At 32.6% G+C, this 19,053-nt stretch overlaps 1 protein-coding gene across 3 annotated transcripts; it reads left to right on the top strand.

Annotated features, from left to right (window-relative positions):
- Window positions 1-11,223: 11,223 nt before the first annotated feature.
- On the top strand, window positions 11,224-15,923 carry LOC126688787 (protein CHUP1, chloroplastic). Of its 3 annotated transcripts, none has more exons than XR_007644353.1 (8): window positions 11,224-12,140; window positions 12,424-12,852; window positions 12,958-13,089; window positions 13,948-14,129; window positions 14,241-14,352; window positions 14,469-14,612; window positions 15,262-15,657; window positions 15,715-15,923. XR_007644353.1 is itself a non-coding variant. In XM_050383619.1 (8 exons), exons 2-8 carry the CDS (start codon window positions 11,616-11,618, stop codon window positions 15,370-15,372), a joined length of 1,635 nt encoding a protein of 544 aa, XP_050239576.1. In that variant the 5' UTR covers window positions 11,224-11,488; window positions 11,590-11,615; the 3' UTR covers window positions 15,373-15,923. The 3 variants fall into 3 exon arrangements, 2 of the variants coding, with proteins under 2 accessions (XP_050239576.1, XP_050239575.1); XM_050383619.1 differs by having other exon boundaries at window positions 11,224-11,488; window positions 11,590-12,140; window positions 15,262-15,923; XM_050383618.1 differs by having other exon boundaries at window positions 15,262-15,923.
- Window positions 15,924-19,053: the final 3,130 nt, after the last annotated feature.

Raw genomic sequence — 19,053 nt, 5'->3', positions numbered from 1 at the left:
TGGGGTTAGCAGCATATTGTAATTATTTCTCAAAAAAAAATTTAAAAAAAATAATAATAATGAGGTTATCAAACCAAATATAACATATAGAAACTAATAACGCATATTTAATGCCATAGAATCATCATCAAATTTTGGAAAAACGATAGGTTGCCAATGGAGAGAGAGAGAGAGAGAGAGAGAGAGAGAGATGGTAAAGAAAAAAAAACAATACAAAGTAATAAAGAGTAGATAAAGAAAAAAAATCAAACGTCATTAGTAGACGTTAATTGGAAAACAAAGAGGCTATAAAAAGTAAAAAATAAAATAGATATGTCCATACAGAGAATATTAAAAACTTTACAGTGTAGTAAAATAAACCATTACATTCACTTAAAAAATTAAATCAATAATCAACAATTAAATAAAATCATAGTACTAAATTTAAACTTAAAATTAACCAAACTTTAATCATGGAAACCATATTTCCAATCATAACTAAAAAAGTGATGTTCTACAGTAATAATAGAAATTGCATAAGAAATAAAATTTTAAAATCCTTTTTTTTTGACATTTCATTTAACCTTATATAAATACATACATATGTGTGTGTGTGTGTGTGTGTAATTTTCATACACTATTACTTTTTGCAAATCTAATGAATGATGCTACCTCTCATTTAACGTCTTTGTTATGTAAATCATCAGTTCGTAAATATATGATAATGGCAAGAAGCGTTACAAATGAGATCCTTAAAAAAAATTATAATATTAATTAGCAATTATCATCATGGAGTAGTAGTCTATGGTGTTACACATCTAAAGAAGTGGAATATATAGAGTTTATTTAAAGATATATGTAAAGATTCACATTATATACATATATGTGTGTGTGTGTGTGTGTGTGTGTGTGTGTATGGGTTTTTTCAAAAAATTTATATGTAAGGTTCTAAAAAATATATTTAATGAGATCACCCAAAAATAAATTATCACGCGCAACGCGCGGGTTTGTGACTAGTATATATAATAACTAGTTGTTGACCCATGCGATGCATGGAATAAATAATTATTTTGTAATTGTAATATAATGTATAATTTGTTCTCTAAAATTTTTTGAAAATAATTTGTTCTCCCAAAATATTAAACAATTGTTATTTGGTCCAATTAAGCCTACTTCAGTCCCATTCGATCCAATTAGGTCTACTTCAATTCACTTCGGTCCAATTTGGTCCACTTGATCAGTTTCGATCCATTTTGCACTAATTGGGCCTTAAATTGATTCTTTTTTTAGGTTTGCTTTTTAAGTTTTAGCTCAAAATTTATTTTCTTTTTTTTTTTTTTTTTTTTGGTTGAAAAGTATGAGATTTTATTATATTTGGCTAAACTCTTTAGTTTTGAGTTAAAAAAAATACAAACAAAATAGAAATTAGAAATTAGAAATATGATCCCTAAAAATGCAATAAAAATGATAAATATTCAAAAGTCTTATTCGGTCCTATTCAATCCACTTTGGTTCTATTCAGTCCAAATTAGTCCTATTCGGTCCATTTTATCCACTTCGGTCCTATTTGGTCGACATTGGTCCTCTTCGGTCCACTATGGTCCTATTTGTTCCTATTCGGTCCATTATGTCCATTCGTTCCTTTTCAGTCCACATTGCTCCACTTTGTCCTATTCAGTCCACTTCGATCCTATTCGGTCATATTTTGTTCATTCGGTTCACTTTGTTCCACTTGGTCTATTTGTGTCTACTTCGGTCCATTCGGACCACTTCAATCTATTTTGATCCACTTTAGTCCATTTTTGTGCATTTTGTATATAGGGAAAAGACATGTTTGGGTTCAGAGTACCTATTCTAAATCCAAATTTATTTTAAAAATATAAATCTCAAACTTGTATTATCTAAAATCTTAAGCATAGCATTTATTGTTGCTACACTTTTGTTAAGCTACATTAATATAGTATTTCAGTCTACTTCGATTTGGCTAGATTTAAGTGAATATACAAATATAATTTTTAGGGTAGTTACTTATTTGTTTTAACATCATTAATTTTAAATGAATTGCATGAGGTTGATTATACCTTCAAGAAAAATAAATAAATATATGTATGTGCATGCCTTATGCTTGGTTAATGGGTCAAGGATATAGTTTGGTTCACAATTTACTTATTATGGTGGGCTTATGGATATCCTACAATACAACGGGAAGTTCTTTAGGACAAGAATTAAAGCTGGAAAGGTCTCTAACTAAGCTAACTGAACAGTCTTGCTCTTAAGTCAGTTTCCACTTTCTCTTTCTTCTCTAGTTTCTCCCCCTCGTGTCGAACCCCTTTCTATCCTGCCTTCCTCCTATTTATAGCCTTCCTGTAGTGGGTCAGCAATGATTACCTTTAGCATTTTTCGTGCAGGTGGGGCCCATCAAGATTATTCCTGATGAGAGGGGGACCCACCTTAGGAACAAGAGCTTAGTCCTTGGGACTTGCGCTACACGCCGAACACTGCTCGGTAGCAATACCCCCCAAGGCACTACCGACATATTCCGGAATGAAACTAAGCAAGGTTAGTCCCTGAGACCGAAGTGGTTCCCAACTTAACCTACTGAGCAATAGATGCATTGACCACCTTAAATCAATTGGGCCTACTGGTGATGGGCCGATGGCCATACAATATGTATTTATAATTTTTATTTAAATAAATTATTCAAATTCTCCATTCTTTTAGAAGATATTATTATGATAATCAAAACTTATAACAAACTTCTATTGAATATGTATAATTTATTATCTAAATTTTATTTTAAATAATTTGTTTTCTCTAAAAATTAAACAATTTCAATAAGTAATTTCCATCAATCTATTTTCACAAATATATAATTTTTTTATTGATATTATTCTTTTATGAAATGGTCCATATTTTTCTAACTATTGTTATTATGCATTATATTTTCCTAATTTCTTTTGGTACAATTAAAATTTTTAAGTTTCAAAGTTATTATTCAAATTATTATTCTCTTAAGGAGATTATTATGATAACCAAAACTTATCATATAATTACAATTGATATTACATAAATAATTAAGGATGTGGATGTGGTGTAGCCCAATGGAGTGAAAATTTTGGGTTGATTCCCCAATTTATTTGTATTGTGGATCAAGAATATCCAACAATGGGAGGCCCAAAAGATGGCAGTACAGCTTCTACGAAAAACAAATGAGAGTTACACTTTCATAAAACGTAACTAAGAAGTAACAATGTAATCGACCCCCTTTTTAAAGAAATCTGGACTGAACTTCTTTCTTCCCCGAGAAGCTTTTCTCTTACTACACTCATGTCTCTCTCTCCAAATTTTTCCAACCCCCCAACCCTCTACCCATCGGTCTCTATTTATAGACCTCCCTTAGTGAGGTCATCATGATGAGAGAGTGGTTTCCCATGTTGATGGGTTCCTTTGAGCTATATTCCTGACCAAATGTGACCTACTATTCGTGGCTGACATGACTCTCTTGGAACTTGGAACTTGCACCAAGCACCAATAATTGCTCTACAGGTGAATTCTCCCAAGCCATTATCTCTTGACCTCAGTATAGTAGAAGTTGTTCGGTTAGGTCGAGAGCTCGGACCAGGCCTATTTAGGGTGTAAGCTAGATGCTCGGTTAGCAAGTAGCGTGAGATGGGCCCATTTAAGAGATGTGTCATGAGCTCAATGCAGGCCGATAGCCGTGGACTGTACAAAGGAGATTATTAAATAATTCTTATTCTCTCAACCTAAACTTGTATTTTGCCATGTTTAAGTAGGTACACCAAATTGGACTGAAGTGATCTAAAATGGACCAAATTGGACCGAATAGACCTAAGTGGACTGAAGAAGCAAATTGGACCAATATACCTAACTGAACTAAATGGACCAAATTGGACCGAATATATCTAGGTGGACCGTATGGACCGAATAGATAGAAGTGGACTGAATGAGCCGAATGGACCAAATGGACTAAACAAGACTGAATTGACCAAAGTAGACTAAATAGACTGAATTGGACAGAATTGACCGAAGTAGACCGAATGGACCTAATTGAACTGAAGTGGACCGACGTAGACAGAATTGGACCAAAATTGACTGAAGTGGACTAAAGTAGACCGAACCGAACTGAAATGGACCAAATGTCAATATGTTATTAGCATAGCCAAGATTGTATTTTGATATAAATTCAAATTCTTACTTCCAAAAAAATCAAGTATTAACCCAAACAAAAATCAAACCAAAAATAAAAGAGAGATATATATACTACTTGTAATGGGGAACTAAAAAAAAAAAAAAAAAAAACCAAAGAGTATGAACCCAAAATAGAGTTTTAAAAATTACAACGATTCATCAATATAAAGTATAGTTGCAAGAAAAAATTAAAAAATGGAGAGAGAGAGAGAGAGAGAGAGAGAGAGAGAGAGAGAACAATAAGATATTTATAGAAAATAATGTGAGAAAAAAGTAAAAATAAAAAATATTGTTATAAACACCACATTATCCAAGTCATGTTATGTTATGTTATGTGATAAAATAACATTATATTCTTATATACTATCTTTATATAATGCTATAGGATAACATCTATGAAATCAAAGAGAAGAAAAAAGATAAAAACTTAAAAACACAACTTAATCACATCAACTCAAAGTAGAGTTCCAAATAATACAAAAACTCATCAACTTAAAGTAGAGATGCAAGAAAAAAAAATTCACCAAAAAATGGAAAAAAAAATTAGAGAGAGATAGAGAGAAATAACCTTATGTGTGTAGGAAAACTACTTATAGAATGAAATAAAAAATTGTAAATTTATAGTAAGGAGGGGAAAAAGAAAAGCCAAAAATAAAAGAAGATAAAGGGGTAGAAGAACAATGATATTAAAATAGATGGTAATGGGAAGATGAAAAGGTAAAAGAGAGGGGAAAAGTTGAAGAAGGTATAACATTAAGTTGAGAAATTAATAAGAAAAAAAAAATTAAAAAGAGAGAGAATGTTAGAAATAGGTGGATGATGTGACTGCTGATGTAACTTAATAGAAGTGTAGCAACAATAAATACTACACTTCAGCTTTTAGATATATAATAATATATTTATATATAGATGTGTTTAGGATTGTGAAAAATAGAAGATGATGGTGCCTTAACATCTAAAATGCCCCTCTCAACAATCATGTTTTTATCTCACACTATAACAAAAGAGAAGTGCTGATTACTTCAAAAATCATACAAAAGCTTACTTCATCTACAAGCCCATCTGAAATTTTTGTTAAATGTTTCAAACTGTAACCTTTTGTTTTGTTTTATTCTTATTTTTTTTCAACATTAGTATTCTTTTTTTTTAATCATATATATATATGGTGGTGGCCTGGTGGGGACTGCCATTGCCACCAGAGATTAAACTGCTGACCATGATCTAACCCACTACCTTTGTGGAGTCTTTCTTCTTCTTCTTCTTCTTTTAATTTTTTTTTTTTTTATGGTTGAGTAAACAGTAATACTTATTATATATATATATATATATATATGGTGGTGGCCTGGTGGGGACTACTATTGCCACCAAAGATTAATCTGCTAACCATGACTGACCCACTACCTTTGTAGAGTCTTCTTTTTTTTCTTTTTTTTGGTTGAGTAAACAGTAATACTTATTAGAACACACACGAAAATAGTAAAATTAGCGTTTTAAACCGGATTTATAATACATTACATTATCAGAGTACAACTATAAAAGGGTCTAACCTTTGTAATTGTAGACTGAGATTATAACCCTTTGTGGAGTCTATAAAGCTAAAAATGGTATATAAAAGGAAGAAAGGAAGGAAAGAGCTAAAGTTCTACCAATTTTATTGCAATACCGCATTCATGACATAATTTAAATATTTTTAATTATTTATTAAGTGTTTAATGGACACATTATTTTGTAAAGTGTATGTAATAAAATTTATAATATATCTAACATAAAAAAATAAAATAAATCAAAGCTGCATACCAAAAAAAAAAAAAAAAAAGAGAGAACAATTAGACAATAATAAATGTGAATGGTCATAAACATCCCACCCTCACCACTATAACCTTTCCTTCACTTTGGATTTGTTTCAAATATTTCATCACACTTACAAGGAAAGTTAGTATATTTTACCCTTTTATTTTATTATAAAATATTATCAATGGGGGTAATGTCAATGGTGCCAAATGACTTCTTATTATTCAGCTCCCAATTTTGTTCATCAGAGCCAATGCTTAGGTTTACACATGCACTAACACAATTGGGTGCAATTTTAAGGATTTTGTTTAGGTCCAGTACATCTAGTACACTAAACTCGGCCAGATGGTGACACGTGGCCAAAAGTAAGTACAAGTCATCGTCTCAACAGATCCAGTATTACTGGACACTAAATCTAAGCCTGTCCCCAATTTTAATGCTATGAGACAACTTTTTTATTATACAACAATAAAAACACACTATCTTAACAACTGTGAAGAAGGTTTTTTTTTTTTTTTTTTGTTACTAGATTTTATTGTTATTTACAGTTTCAGACAAGTCTTGTAATCAGCTTGACTGGAATGAGAAAACGATCTCATCATGTTCAGCGGAATTCTGCAAATGCAAGTTTGCTAAGCAATCGAACTATGTTGTTTAAAGGCACATCAAGTTAGGCACGGTTAGAAGTAGGACGGTGTATCTCAAGCATTACGTGACTGTTGTTGATGCACTAACCAGAAATAAGATAACAACAATACAATGAATGATGTCGTTAAGCAACAGAATTAATAAGCACGTGAAATTGAGTAAAAGCTATTAAAAATTTATCAAATGCAATGAAAGAAATCATATATTCTCAAATGACAAATCACAATCAGAGCAACAAATGGCACCGTCATGATGTGAAGTTGCAACAAACCCAACAGTAAAATTTGAAGTTTTCCTTCAAAGGAAATTCCACTTACACTTCCAGTTTTCTTTTCCTATACCATTTCATCAACTAGTCTGTCATTTACAGTTTTCACACGCTTATATAATAGAACACTGCAAGAATATTGAATACGGTGTAACCAGAACTGTCTGCAATTTACATTGCTGTGAATGCCAACTTATTAAGGCTAAAGATGCATTAACATATTTGATCATGTGTGTTTGTTTTTCCAATCCAAACCAGATTGATAAGACCAATGATGTTGCTTACCAATTATGCTTTGCAAGGAGCTGGTGCCTGGAAGGAGATGCATCAGGCAGTAGAAATTTGTAGCTATATTTCTGTGAAGGATTCTAGCAATTCAGTTTCTTGCTTTCAGGTATTGTCTATTTTGTATTTCAACCCTGTCTCACAGTGTTTCCCTAGCTACTTTTTGACCACTACTTCGCAATTAGCCAAAGAATGTAGAAAAATGCTAAACTACTACAAATTTTATTATAAAATGCTTACAAATAATAAATCAATGTTGGATTACTTTTCTATATTCAGTGACATATCAATTTGTAAAACTTATTATATTTTGTCATTTTGTAGTATTTTAGACAGTAATCTAAAAATGTATTTAGTATCACATCATTTAAAATTTTAAATGCAATAACTTTAGGATCACAATAGCTATCACAAAATTTTCACAATTATTGAGAAGACATGTTGTTAATGGTAAATAACAAAGTGAATCAGTGATGGACTTAGATGAAAACCGTTAAAATCTTTGCCAATTCAAATGTTGTATAAAATGTGGCCGCAGCATTACTCTTTTAAATAATGGGACAGTGAACATGGTTGGATTTAGGAATAAAACCTTAACCACATAATAGTTTCTCTCCATTAATATGTTCACATGCTATGCTAATAATAAACCGGCGGTGCAATGAGAACTGAAAACAGATAGCACGCCTCCTTTTTAGCAGTACACTCTTGTAGTTTTTGTAATTTCCAAAAGGCATTATTGTACTTGTCCTCTGCACCCTTTTGGTTTCTCAAGAATGATCAATTGCAAATATAGAAAATTGATTCTTGCACCCTTTCTCAAATCAAATCAAACTGAGTCGAAAGAACCCGTGAACCGTGATATGGATAGGGTGGTATTAATTAGGTTTTATCTTAAGTAGACAAATATGTTATTCGACTTCGACTCTTGTGTGTGTGTGTGTTTTTGACTTCGAGTTGAAGTGGCATCAAACAAGTACTTATGGTGTAGAGTGTCCAAAATGTGCACTTAAATACTCTCCCTAGAAAGTCACACAATGGTGTTTTAAGAGTGTTTCACTCAAGTTTCCAGGGTGAGCTAATCGACATGTATACTCTTGGAACAAACAGACATGTTCACATTAGACCCATCTGAAAAATCCCAGAAAAGTTTCTTAATTGCTATCTCGGCTAAAATGTTTGCAAAAAGGCCACAGCCACATGGCTCTATATTCCTTTGTCACATTCATGCACTCCTTAATGCAGCAAGGCCAGAGCACATCCAGACATCCTCATATGCCTAAAGGCATATTGCCATGTTTTGAAGCAGATTTCTCGTTTGATTTTAATTTTAATTTTTTTTTTTTTTTTTTACATCAAAAGGAATGATGACAACCCATCACTCCCTCTTATGAATTGCTTTTGGGCCTTTTAATGCAGTTATAATATATATAAAATTCGCTTTACGTAAAGGATCATTGAGATTTGAGACCATACTTTTTGAGTAGTTTTGTTCTGTAAATTAATTTTGTAAAAAGATCATTCTTACTGGCTTTGGATGGATTTCCAATTGGTAACTCTCTCTAGAATCTAGTTTAAATGTCAATGTTTATTCTTCCATATATGAAATGGAAAATTCATGCTTTAGCTGCCAGAAAAAAGTTGCCAACTTATTAGTCTATAAAGGGATTGTTAGGTAAGAAACACCCAAAACCACAGTTAATTTCACTGGTTGTTAACATATTATTAGCTAAAAAGCTACAGCCTCAGGGGCTGGTCTGTTTTTCTAATTTTGTAAAAACAATTGTCACTTTCTGCTCAAGCCCACCAACAAGAATGAGGATCTCAATCCATTGCCTAATTCTTTATGTTTAACCCTATCCAAACCTAATCTTAATTTTGCTTAACAGATACGACAGATAATATGTTAAAGAGTTCCTAACCAGAACAAATTTGATTTGACATTTTTTTTTTTTTTTTTTTTTTTGGAGAAACCAGATCCGAAGGCCATGTATTAATTTTATTTTATTTGATATTGACATTGATCATGAATATAGTGAAGAATGGGACCCATTGTTTATTATTTCTTTAAATTTATCTTTTGCTAGTGGCAATCACTATTTCAAGTCACATTCTTAGAGCACTTTCACGGTTTCATCCACTAAAAACCGAGTTGAATCTTGTATAAAATTATTGTTGTGACTTGTCATCATTGAGGTGATATTCCAATATTGCAACAAGTAATCGTGGAACAATCACAACCAACAGTAAAACTTTTATAATTTATTACAAAAGAATAACATTTATATAACCAAAAACCATTTCAAAAGGTAAAAGCAAAAAGATACACAAAACTATTGACCTCTAGAATAGGACAAAAATATTTTTCTCATAAAGAAATTATAATTGCAAATGCATTAAGATGCACCAACCCCTATAAAGCCTAAAGGGTGTTGTTCTTAGTAAATGGCTTTAAACACCCATTAACGTGTGTTTGAGACAACCATTTGGAGGTTGGAGAAGAGTTTCACCTTAGAAGACAACTTTTATAGAAAGAAATTATGCTTTTAATACAATAGAATTGAGTAATAATTAATAATTATGCCTGTGTAAGCTTTAAGATGACAGCTTTGGATTGTAGTCATTATTTTATAGAATCCACTACCCAAAGTTGGTCTTCATTTTTATTCAATTATATTGTATTTATTCTCTCTCTAAATTTGGTGCTTTATTTTTTTACTATATAATTAAAACCATCTTTATTATTAGATACTAATGGCAGCCGTCTGACTACGAAAATGATCTTTATGAAAAGGACATTGATTAAGATAGAATATTATAGGAAACAGAAAACACGTTCGGCAACAAAGAAAGGAATACTGTAAAGTTTTCAATTCAAGAAAAAGAATAAATTCAATGCAAGAAATAATGAGATATGTTAGGTAACATATTGTTTTCTTGAAATTTTAATGAAAGGGTAATGTTTAAGAAATTTCATTCGGTTCAAAAAAAAAAAAAAAAAAGAAATTTCATTAATTTCCATTAATTTCAATTCAAAAAAAAATATTCATTAATTTTATTATTCTCTGAATTTTCAAAATTAATGAGCTAATAAAATATTGAAAATGATCCCTCCAGTTTTCAAAATTTTAATGTCGAATAAACTTTTTAGGGTGGTACTTAATGAATTCAGTAAAGGATGGAAACATCCAAGAAAATTTGTTAGGCCAGCATTTTTGCATTATTTAAAAAAAATTCATAAAGAGGTTGAATTAGGAAATACTTATCCCACACATTAAGTTATATATACAATTTTTTTTTTTTTTTTGAGAAGATACATATATAAAATTGAAATAGATAGCAAAACATGAATTTAATATTAAAATTTTGAAATCAAGAGTCTTATAATTTAATTGATTGATATTCTTAATGTTTTTAATGAAAATATCAAAGATTAAGTTCCTTCACCCCAACTATTGAATTATAGATTCTCTTTTTTTTTTTTTTTTTGAAACTAACTATTGAATTATAGATTCTCAAAATAAATAAATAAAACTATTGAATTATAAAAAATATTAAAAATTTGAAAAAAAAAAAAAAGAAGAAATTTCTAGATCCTGATTTTGTGATAATAGCATGTGATTTAATGTATAATATTGACATTTTAAAAACTTGCAATTATCATTGGCATAGTGATAGTAAGATAAGAGTGCTATTGACTTGGTTTAAATTGAAACTATTGAAAATTTTCTATTCAAAAAAAGAAACTATTGATAATTTCGAGAGATGAAATTAAACATTATAGGAAATTAATATATATATATGTGTGTAGGTTCAAAAAAAAAAAAAAAAATATATATATATATATATATATGTATGTATGTATATATTGGATTCTCAAAAAAAAAAAATGTATGTATGTATATATGTATACACTGTGTTATCAGGGGTCCTACCTATGCTCCCATTATAATTAAATTGAATTAAAAAAATAGGAGGTTGTGTGTCCAGTGTAGTGTGGAGTTGAAGAATGAAGATGAATTTAACACCCCCCAAAAAAGGGAAAACAGAAGGAAGATAAAGGGTTTGATTCCTTAAAGAAGGTCAAGGACCCAACAAAGATTAGTAGCTGAGGTTTTGTCTGATATGTTTAGGGTCAATTCAATTGAAGAGCAGGAAGAACAATCAAGCCCCCTATTATTTGTGGGTTCTTGTGGGTCAATAGTTATTGCATAGAGACAACAACTCAAAATAAGGTCCATTGACTCTCATTCTTCCTTTGGATGAAATGATAAAAAGGGCACAACACAAGCCTCAAGTTTCCATGCAGTAATTATTCATATCTTAGAACTTCTTTGAAGAGAAAAGGAAATCCCATCTCTTTTTGTCTTCTCAGAAATGTGAGTCTTTTGCTTCACTTGCATTTGCAGACCATTGTTGACTTAAATTGCAAGCCATGAAGCAAGGTACACCTCCACCGCCACCGCCACCAGCATCCACTACAACAACAAGAAAGAGAAATGAATGCAACATGTCACCGTCCACAACCCCATCTCGCTTAAGAGCTTCTCCTAAAGCTAAACCCAAGGACTCTCCAATTCCAAAGCCTACACCACCATCATCAGCCAGGAAGCCTCTTCTTCTGACCAAGCCTAAATCCATTGATCACTCTTCTCAAAAGGGTACCCAAGTTGTGGACTTTAACAAAGCTATGACTCGCACCAGTACTGGAAACCGCCATGTTGTTGAGCAATTTGCTCGGCCACGCCAACTACGGTCTTCAAATCCCAGAAACGAAGATGACCCAGATGGGAAAAACAAGGACTTGGTTGAGAATTTGCAGTCTGAGGTATTGGCCTTGAAGGCAGAGTTGGATAAGGCTCAGAGTTTGAACTTGGACTTGCTTTCACAGAACAAGAAGCTCACTGAGGATCTTGCTGCTGCTCAAGCAAAGATAGCAGCTCTTAGCTGTCGTGACCAGGTGAGACTTTCTTATAAATTTATCAACTTTTTCATTTTGTTACTGCTCTAGATGCTAATTGCAAATTTTTGTTTCAAAATTTAACAGGAATTATATTTATACACACATAAATCAATCATCACTTCAATTGTTTTGTCAAATGTTCTTAAATGTTGCTAACTTTCACTTAAAACATGCAATAAAAAAACAATCTTGTACCAGTTTCATACAGAATAAATATGAGGGTCTTAAAATTTTCAAGTAGTATAACAATTTTGAATTTTTTTTTTTTTTTTGGATGAAGAGGGAGTCACTTGGGGAGTACCAGAGCCCTAAATTTAGAGACATTCAGAAACTAATTGCCAGCAAATTGGAACACTCAATTGTGAAAAAGGAGCCAATCAATGAGGTGAGTACTATTCAAAAACCACCACCTCCACCACCACTAGCATTACGTCCGATTCCTAAAGTCGCGGATTTAGAAAGAAAGGCTCGGCCTTGTACATCCTTGCCACCACCTCCACCACCACCACCACCCCCACCTCAGCCCTCAGCTGGTGTGGCTACTACTCAAAAGGCTCCAGCACTTGTAGAATTTTATCACTCATTAAAAAGGCAAGAGGGGAAGAAGAGAGACTCTCCAGGATCAGGGCATCATCATAAACCAGCAGCTATTAGTGCACATAGTAGCATAGTTGGAGAAATTCAAAACCGTTCAGCACATCTGTTAGCTGTAAGCATTTCAATTTCCTACCGATTAACTGCTTGATTTATTTCTACTCATACTGATTCAGTTTGAAGTTTGAACCATTAATTAACAACTGATTATGATTTCCAGATTAAAGCAGATATTGAAACTAAAGGAGATTTGATCAATGGCCTTATCCAGAAGGTGCTAGCTGCAGCTTATACAAATATAGAAGATGTCTTAAAATTCGTAGATTGGCTTGACACAGAACTCTCATCATTGGTAATTTATAAAGCCTTCTGATATAATTAAGATTCTGCTTAATTAAATAAGAGCCGATATATGTTTACATAAACATCTACTCTTTCTGTTACTTGGAAACTCTATTTTGTAAGTCTCAAGGTACCTTAGAAGCCGTTGCCCCTATAGGTATGTAGATGATAGCTAGTCAATGTCTATCAAACAGAACGAGAATAACATTGGGCCAGAGTCCAATATCATTGAGTTTGGTAGATTTTCCCTATTTGAAACCCACACATTCTCTCTCTTGTATTATTTTTGGCCATTATGGTAGTTATATATGTTAATCTATAATTTTCTGGAGATTTGGAAATTTAAACCTAAGGCATTATTTCCCCTAAGGGATGCTTAATTATTTGAGAAATTCAGATTCATGAATAGATGCATCACTTTTTCCATGTCATAGTCTTGGTTAAAGGCATACTTACAACAATTGTATGTCTTGTGATAATTGGATTTGCATCACATGCAGTCTGAGTTTGATGCATAATGTATGTGACATGCTTTGAATCATTTTACTATTTTGGACCTTGTGTACATAATGCTAGAATGCTAGTAATTACTATAATATGTGTGAGGACAATGTTTAACAGCATTCTGTGATGATCATTTGTTTCCTCCAAAGATGTGCTTTTCCTGTGCATAGTTCTAAGATAGCGTTTCTGAAGATGAGACATTTTTTCTTTTATAAATAAATAAAGGCACGATTTATGGAGGACATTTACTGTGGTGTTCTGGTTCTGTAAGAGAATTTCACATTGGCAATAACATTGACTCTTACCTTTCTTTATTTTTCTTATTTTTTTCCTCTCACATTTGACTTATATCCTGTCTTTACAGGCTGATGAGCAGGCTGTGTTAAAGCATTTCAAGTGGCCAGAGAGGAAAGCTGATGCCATGCGAGAAGCAGCAATTGAATATCGTGGCCTTAAACTGTTGGAAAGTGAGATCTCTTCCTATCAAGATGACACTAACATTCCCTGCGGGGCTGCCTTAAAGAAGATGGCCAGCTTACTAGACAAGTAGGAACTAAGTGAAATATGTTCTAATTCTTTTATCTATTCATAATCATATTCATAGCCTTTTATCTAGTCAGAGTGTTGATTTTCCCCTCTCTTGTCTGATTGTGCAAGGTCGGAGCAGAGAATACAAAGGCTGATCAAGCTGCGAAATTCAGTTATGCAGTCTTATAAGGAGTACAAAATTCCTACTGAGTGGATGCTTGATTCAGGAATCGTGAGCAAGGTATGCTCTTCCAAATTACCAAGTGGGAAAGTTGGAAGCTATGTCACTATTATTGCACGTTCTTTAAATTGTAATACGGTGTATTGAATTTGTTTTTTATTTGCAAATTTGTACAGATAAAGCAGGCTTCTATGAATCTGGCTAAGATGTACATGAAAAGAGTGACATTGGAGCTTGAGTCCATTCGAAATTCAGATAGGGAATGTGGTCAAGAATCTCTTCTGCTTCAGGGTGTGCAGTTTGCATATAGAGCTCACCAGGTAATCCTTACGTCAGCAGTTTCTGTGATCTCAATAATTTTGAAATATAAACTGGAAAATTCTCAAGTCGAAAAGGTAAACATAGCAATCCCATTGGAAGCATGTGAAGAGTAAGGACTGTGGTGATTAGACCTCACTACATTTTAGTTGTTAGGCTGTCTATAAAGTCTACCGAATAGGAACTCAGTTTCCTCTAGTCCAAATCTCCTTCTATGGGAGTAAAACTGCCAGGTTGGCAGAATTAGATTAATTTCTTTTCTTTATTATTTTACTATTGTTTCTTTTCCCTACTCTTTTTCAACATGCACGTGACTTTCAGATATACTAAAAAGGTTGTACCCAGTGCATTAAGCACCCACTTCTGCAAGGTCTGATATACTACAAGGACAAAAGTTTGTAAATTAAAAATGTAATATTTAATGAATACAGTTGAAAAGCCAGCAACAAAGGAGATAAAAGTAATTGTGATGGTGCAGTTCGGCACTGATTTTAGTTTTTTCAAACTTAAAATTCTTTGCAAACTTTAGTAATTGTTTAAATTCATAAAGCATGCTCTTGTGAGCTTAGCTTGTGATATGGAATTTGTTTTTCTTGGATGAAAATTGTGAAAATTCTTCTTCATTCAGTTTTGTGGTATGCATGTCTGCAGTTTGCTGGTGGTCTCGATTCAGAAACATTGTGCGCTTTTGAAGAGATAAGGCAGCAAGTTCCACAATACTTAGGCGGGTCTCGAGAATTGTTGGCTGCCATACCATCATAACGAGCCATGTGAAAATTACAACAACTAAATCATGGATACTCAGCTGATAATAGATAAAAAGATCAAATATACAAGTTCCTGCAGGTAGTGAATGAAATGTCCTTGAGAAATATTCCATACTTTGGTAAGATGATGCGATTCCAAACTGGATATCACATGGGCTCTTCAACTGTCAAAGTTCCATTAGATTGACTGACTGGAGTAATTCTATATTGTTTTAATACTATGGCCAACTCATTTTGGAGGGATGTACTGTTGTACTAGATGCCAGTGACAGTGAAGTTTGTGCTGGCTAAAGCAGTATTCAAAGTCCAAACCCACAAGAATTTTGGGAGGAATTAGGGCCTAGCTACTTAGTTTGTATAAGCAAGGTGTAGTTTGAATTATATTAAGCCCATCATCAATTTAGCATGTTACCAATACCATTATTTTTTGACATTTCAACAAAAAGCAACTGTTGAACCATTCTATTAAAGAATGTATTTTGTGAAGCTCCTATTTATATGCATCTTAGTTGTAATGACTTATATAAGTGCGTGGCTTGTTCATTAGTACTGCCTTCTGGTTCGTTAGGCTGGTTGCAAACTTGTTAGTGTCTTATTTTTTGGCTGGAGAAACTTTTGGTTCCATCATCAGATCAGATCGAGTTATCATTAAGATAGTCAATGAGCTAAAAAAAAGGCATGTTGGACAATTCAGCTTATTAGAGCATCCGCACCAGTGGATGCAAAATACAAAATGTGCGCATATTGATGCTAAAGCTGTTCGTATTTATCAATGTGAAAGGCTGATTTTTGAGCCTAACTTCTTTGGGCTTTAAGGCTCAGCTAAACAGAACTCCATTTTAGGCCCAAATGGGTGGACATAATGAGGCTTATTTGGGCCTAAGAATGGACAGTTAGAACAAGGTGGCTGTTGGCCCACTACAACCTAAAACAATGCAAGCATATTGGTTGAGCAATTACAAAGCTTAATTTATAATAAATAAATTTAAAAAAGAAAAAAAAAAGTGACAAGGCATAAGAGTTTCATTGAATTTGACCCAAAGAAAGTCAAACTCATTCCCAAAGAAGGTAAGGTCTAAATCCTTAAAGGATGCGAGTTTCTTTACCAATGTGTTATTCTACTTTCAGGCTTTCAACTAAGTGTCAGTTTGGACTTTGAAAACTCTTAAGAGAAGGGCAACAGATGACATCAACTATTGTATCTTGCAGCTAAATTTTCTCCCACCTTTTCAGCCAAAGCAATGGGAATTTTTTAGGGTTGTGCCTTCCAAGGGGGCTGATTGTTGTTCTCTCCTCTTTTGGGAAGGGAGACAATAAGGGTTTTTATTTCAGGTGGGTTTTTTGGACTGTAAATAAGAATGGGTGAGATGATTTATTGGATAAGAATGAGTGAAATGTGTCACCAGAATACTCTAGCAATTGAGACCATTGAATAGTTTACCTATGCAATGAATTAAAACCTAGATTGTGGTGCACTTAACTGTACAGACTTTAAATCAATAGTTAATAATAACTCAGAAATCTTATGTACCTACCTTGTGAAATCCCAATGCAAGCTACCTTAACTCGCCCACCTAATAAAGGAGTTAACTAATTCAGCAACAAGCCTAATACCTTTCCCTGTGGACCAAACAAAATTGTCTATTAAGATTTGTCGTTGTGAAGTTTTGTTAGAATAATGAATTTAACACTCAAGAAGAAAGTATAAAATATTTTGTAATATTTCCACCACACTCAAGTAGACTATACTTAAGAATTCTCAATAAAACAAATCTTTTATTGATACTTAAAACATTACATATACTTTGCTACAAATCACTCTTGCTTTTAATTTTCCTTACACTTAGTTGATTTCTTGCTATTTTATGTGTTGGATGCTCTACAACTGGTGAGAATAGTTATATACAACCCAAAAGGAGACAAGTTCCTAAATCAGTCACCTATAGTTGAAAATGATGCAAAGGAAAAGTCAATAAAAGTGACATCAATTCATCTTGAATTCCATGTTCACGTTGCTTTGTTTTGCTCACAATTTAAAGTGTCAAAGACAACCCGCCTACTAGCTTAACCTATTGTCCAAATCTTATTTTCTAGTCATCCTAAAAGACATGCAAACTTATAACATACCAACACGAAAACTTACTAAATGGCACATGCAAAATGCTTGAAGAAAAATCACCATTCAATGTTAGTGATGAATCTTGTATTGCCCACCCAAATCTTATTTCTAAGGGGTGCAACCAACCCTTGAAAAAGGTGCACACCATCTGCCTTATGCAAAAACAGGATGCTGACTCCTTAATAATGGGACCATGAAAATTTCCAACCAAATCAAGCTACTCTCCACTATAAAAGGGGATCAGCTTACACCAAAAATCAAAAAGAAACTTAACATATTCCTTTTGTCCCATAGGATCCATCTCATCATTCAAATAATATTCGTGGTGTCTCATAATCTTTTTCATGCACCTATTGTTCGCATTCTCTCCTATTTAAATTTACATATGTCGGGTCTTGTTGATCACATTTATTGTAGGTCATCGCAATAGGATACAAATTTCCCTAAAATTGAATAGAAAAATTTCATAAAACAGAATAGACAAATTTCTCAACATAGAACAATGCAAATTCTATCTATCATTTTTTTTGCTTATGTTGTTCATTTTTTCTTCATTGGCATAACTCCAATCAATGTACAATTCATTACAGGAGATTTTTTGTATTGTAAACAAAGAGTTATTAATATGATGAGTTCTTAATATGAGTTATTATAATCTTCTTCTTCTTCTTCTTCTTCTTCTTTTTGAATTAACCCAATAAAAAATCATTCAATCTTCAAATCAATGGGGGGGGCCTACACAAGCGGTGGATCATGTGGTTTAATTCAATGCAAAGCAAAGAATAGTTGAATAGGGAAGATTTTCATCACTTAACCCGAAAACTTCCCCCTCATTTATTAATCTTGAAAAATGAGATTAGTTGCATAAATTCAACCTAAGGTATGCTATAACCTATAAGCGGCAAAATGTAAGCCTATTTAGTAGAAAGTTTTAGGCTTTACTCCCTCTTTAAACTTAACTAGTAAGTTGCTCGTGCGATGGACGGATAATGTTATAATGTTTTATGTAAATTTGTTTTTGGAAAATATTATACATATATTATAGCATATTTATTATAAAACTTTGTTAGTGATGAGTTCATCATAAAAAGTAACAATTATAAATTGCACACATATATCTATTATAATTATTTTGTTCAAGTAATGAGCAATAATTAAAACAACTTTGGCATAATATTGTGTAATAAAAGTTGATAAAAGCATATTAATTCATTCTATATTATTGGTTTTTATTATGTAATGTACTAAAAAGCTTCATTACGAAATCTTTTTTTTTTCTTCAATGCTTTGTTATTGCAGTATGGTAACGCTTGTTATAATCATTAATTTCTCCATCTTCAACGTTTGAAGTTTAGTCCGTCCATATTTGAGCTTTCATCACTTTTTCCTTTTATTGCATCATTTGTGTTAATCACTAATGAATTGGCACCGAGAGATTCTTGATTGGATCTTACAAAGTTTGGTCTTTGTCGCTAAGATTTTTCGTGGGGATTTGCATTTATGTTAAATTCTAATAACGTGATAGCTTTTTTGTAAATATTTTTATTTTTTTATTTT

Source organism: Quercus robur, chromosome 6 (genome assembly GCF_932294415.1).
Source record: "Quercus robur chromosome 6, dhQueRobu3.1, whole genome shotgun sequence".
NCBI classification, from domain to species: domain Eukaryota; kingdom Viridiplantae; phylum Streptophyta; class Magnoliopsida; order Fagales; family Fagaceae; genus Quercus; species Quercus robur.
Note: the sequence above shows the minus strand (reverse complement) of the source record. Positions and strands in the feature narration are given on the sequence as shown.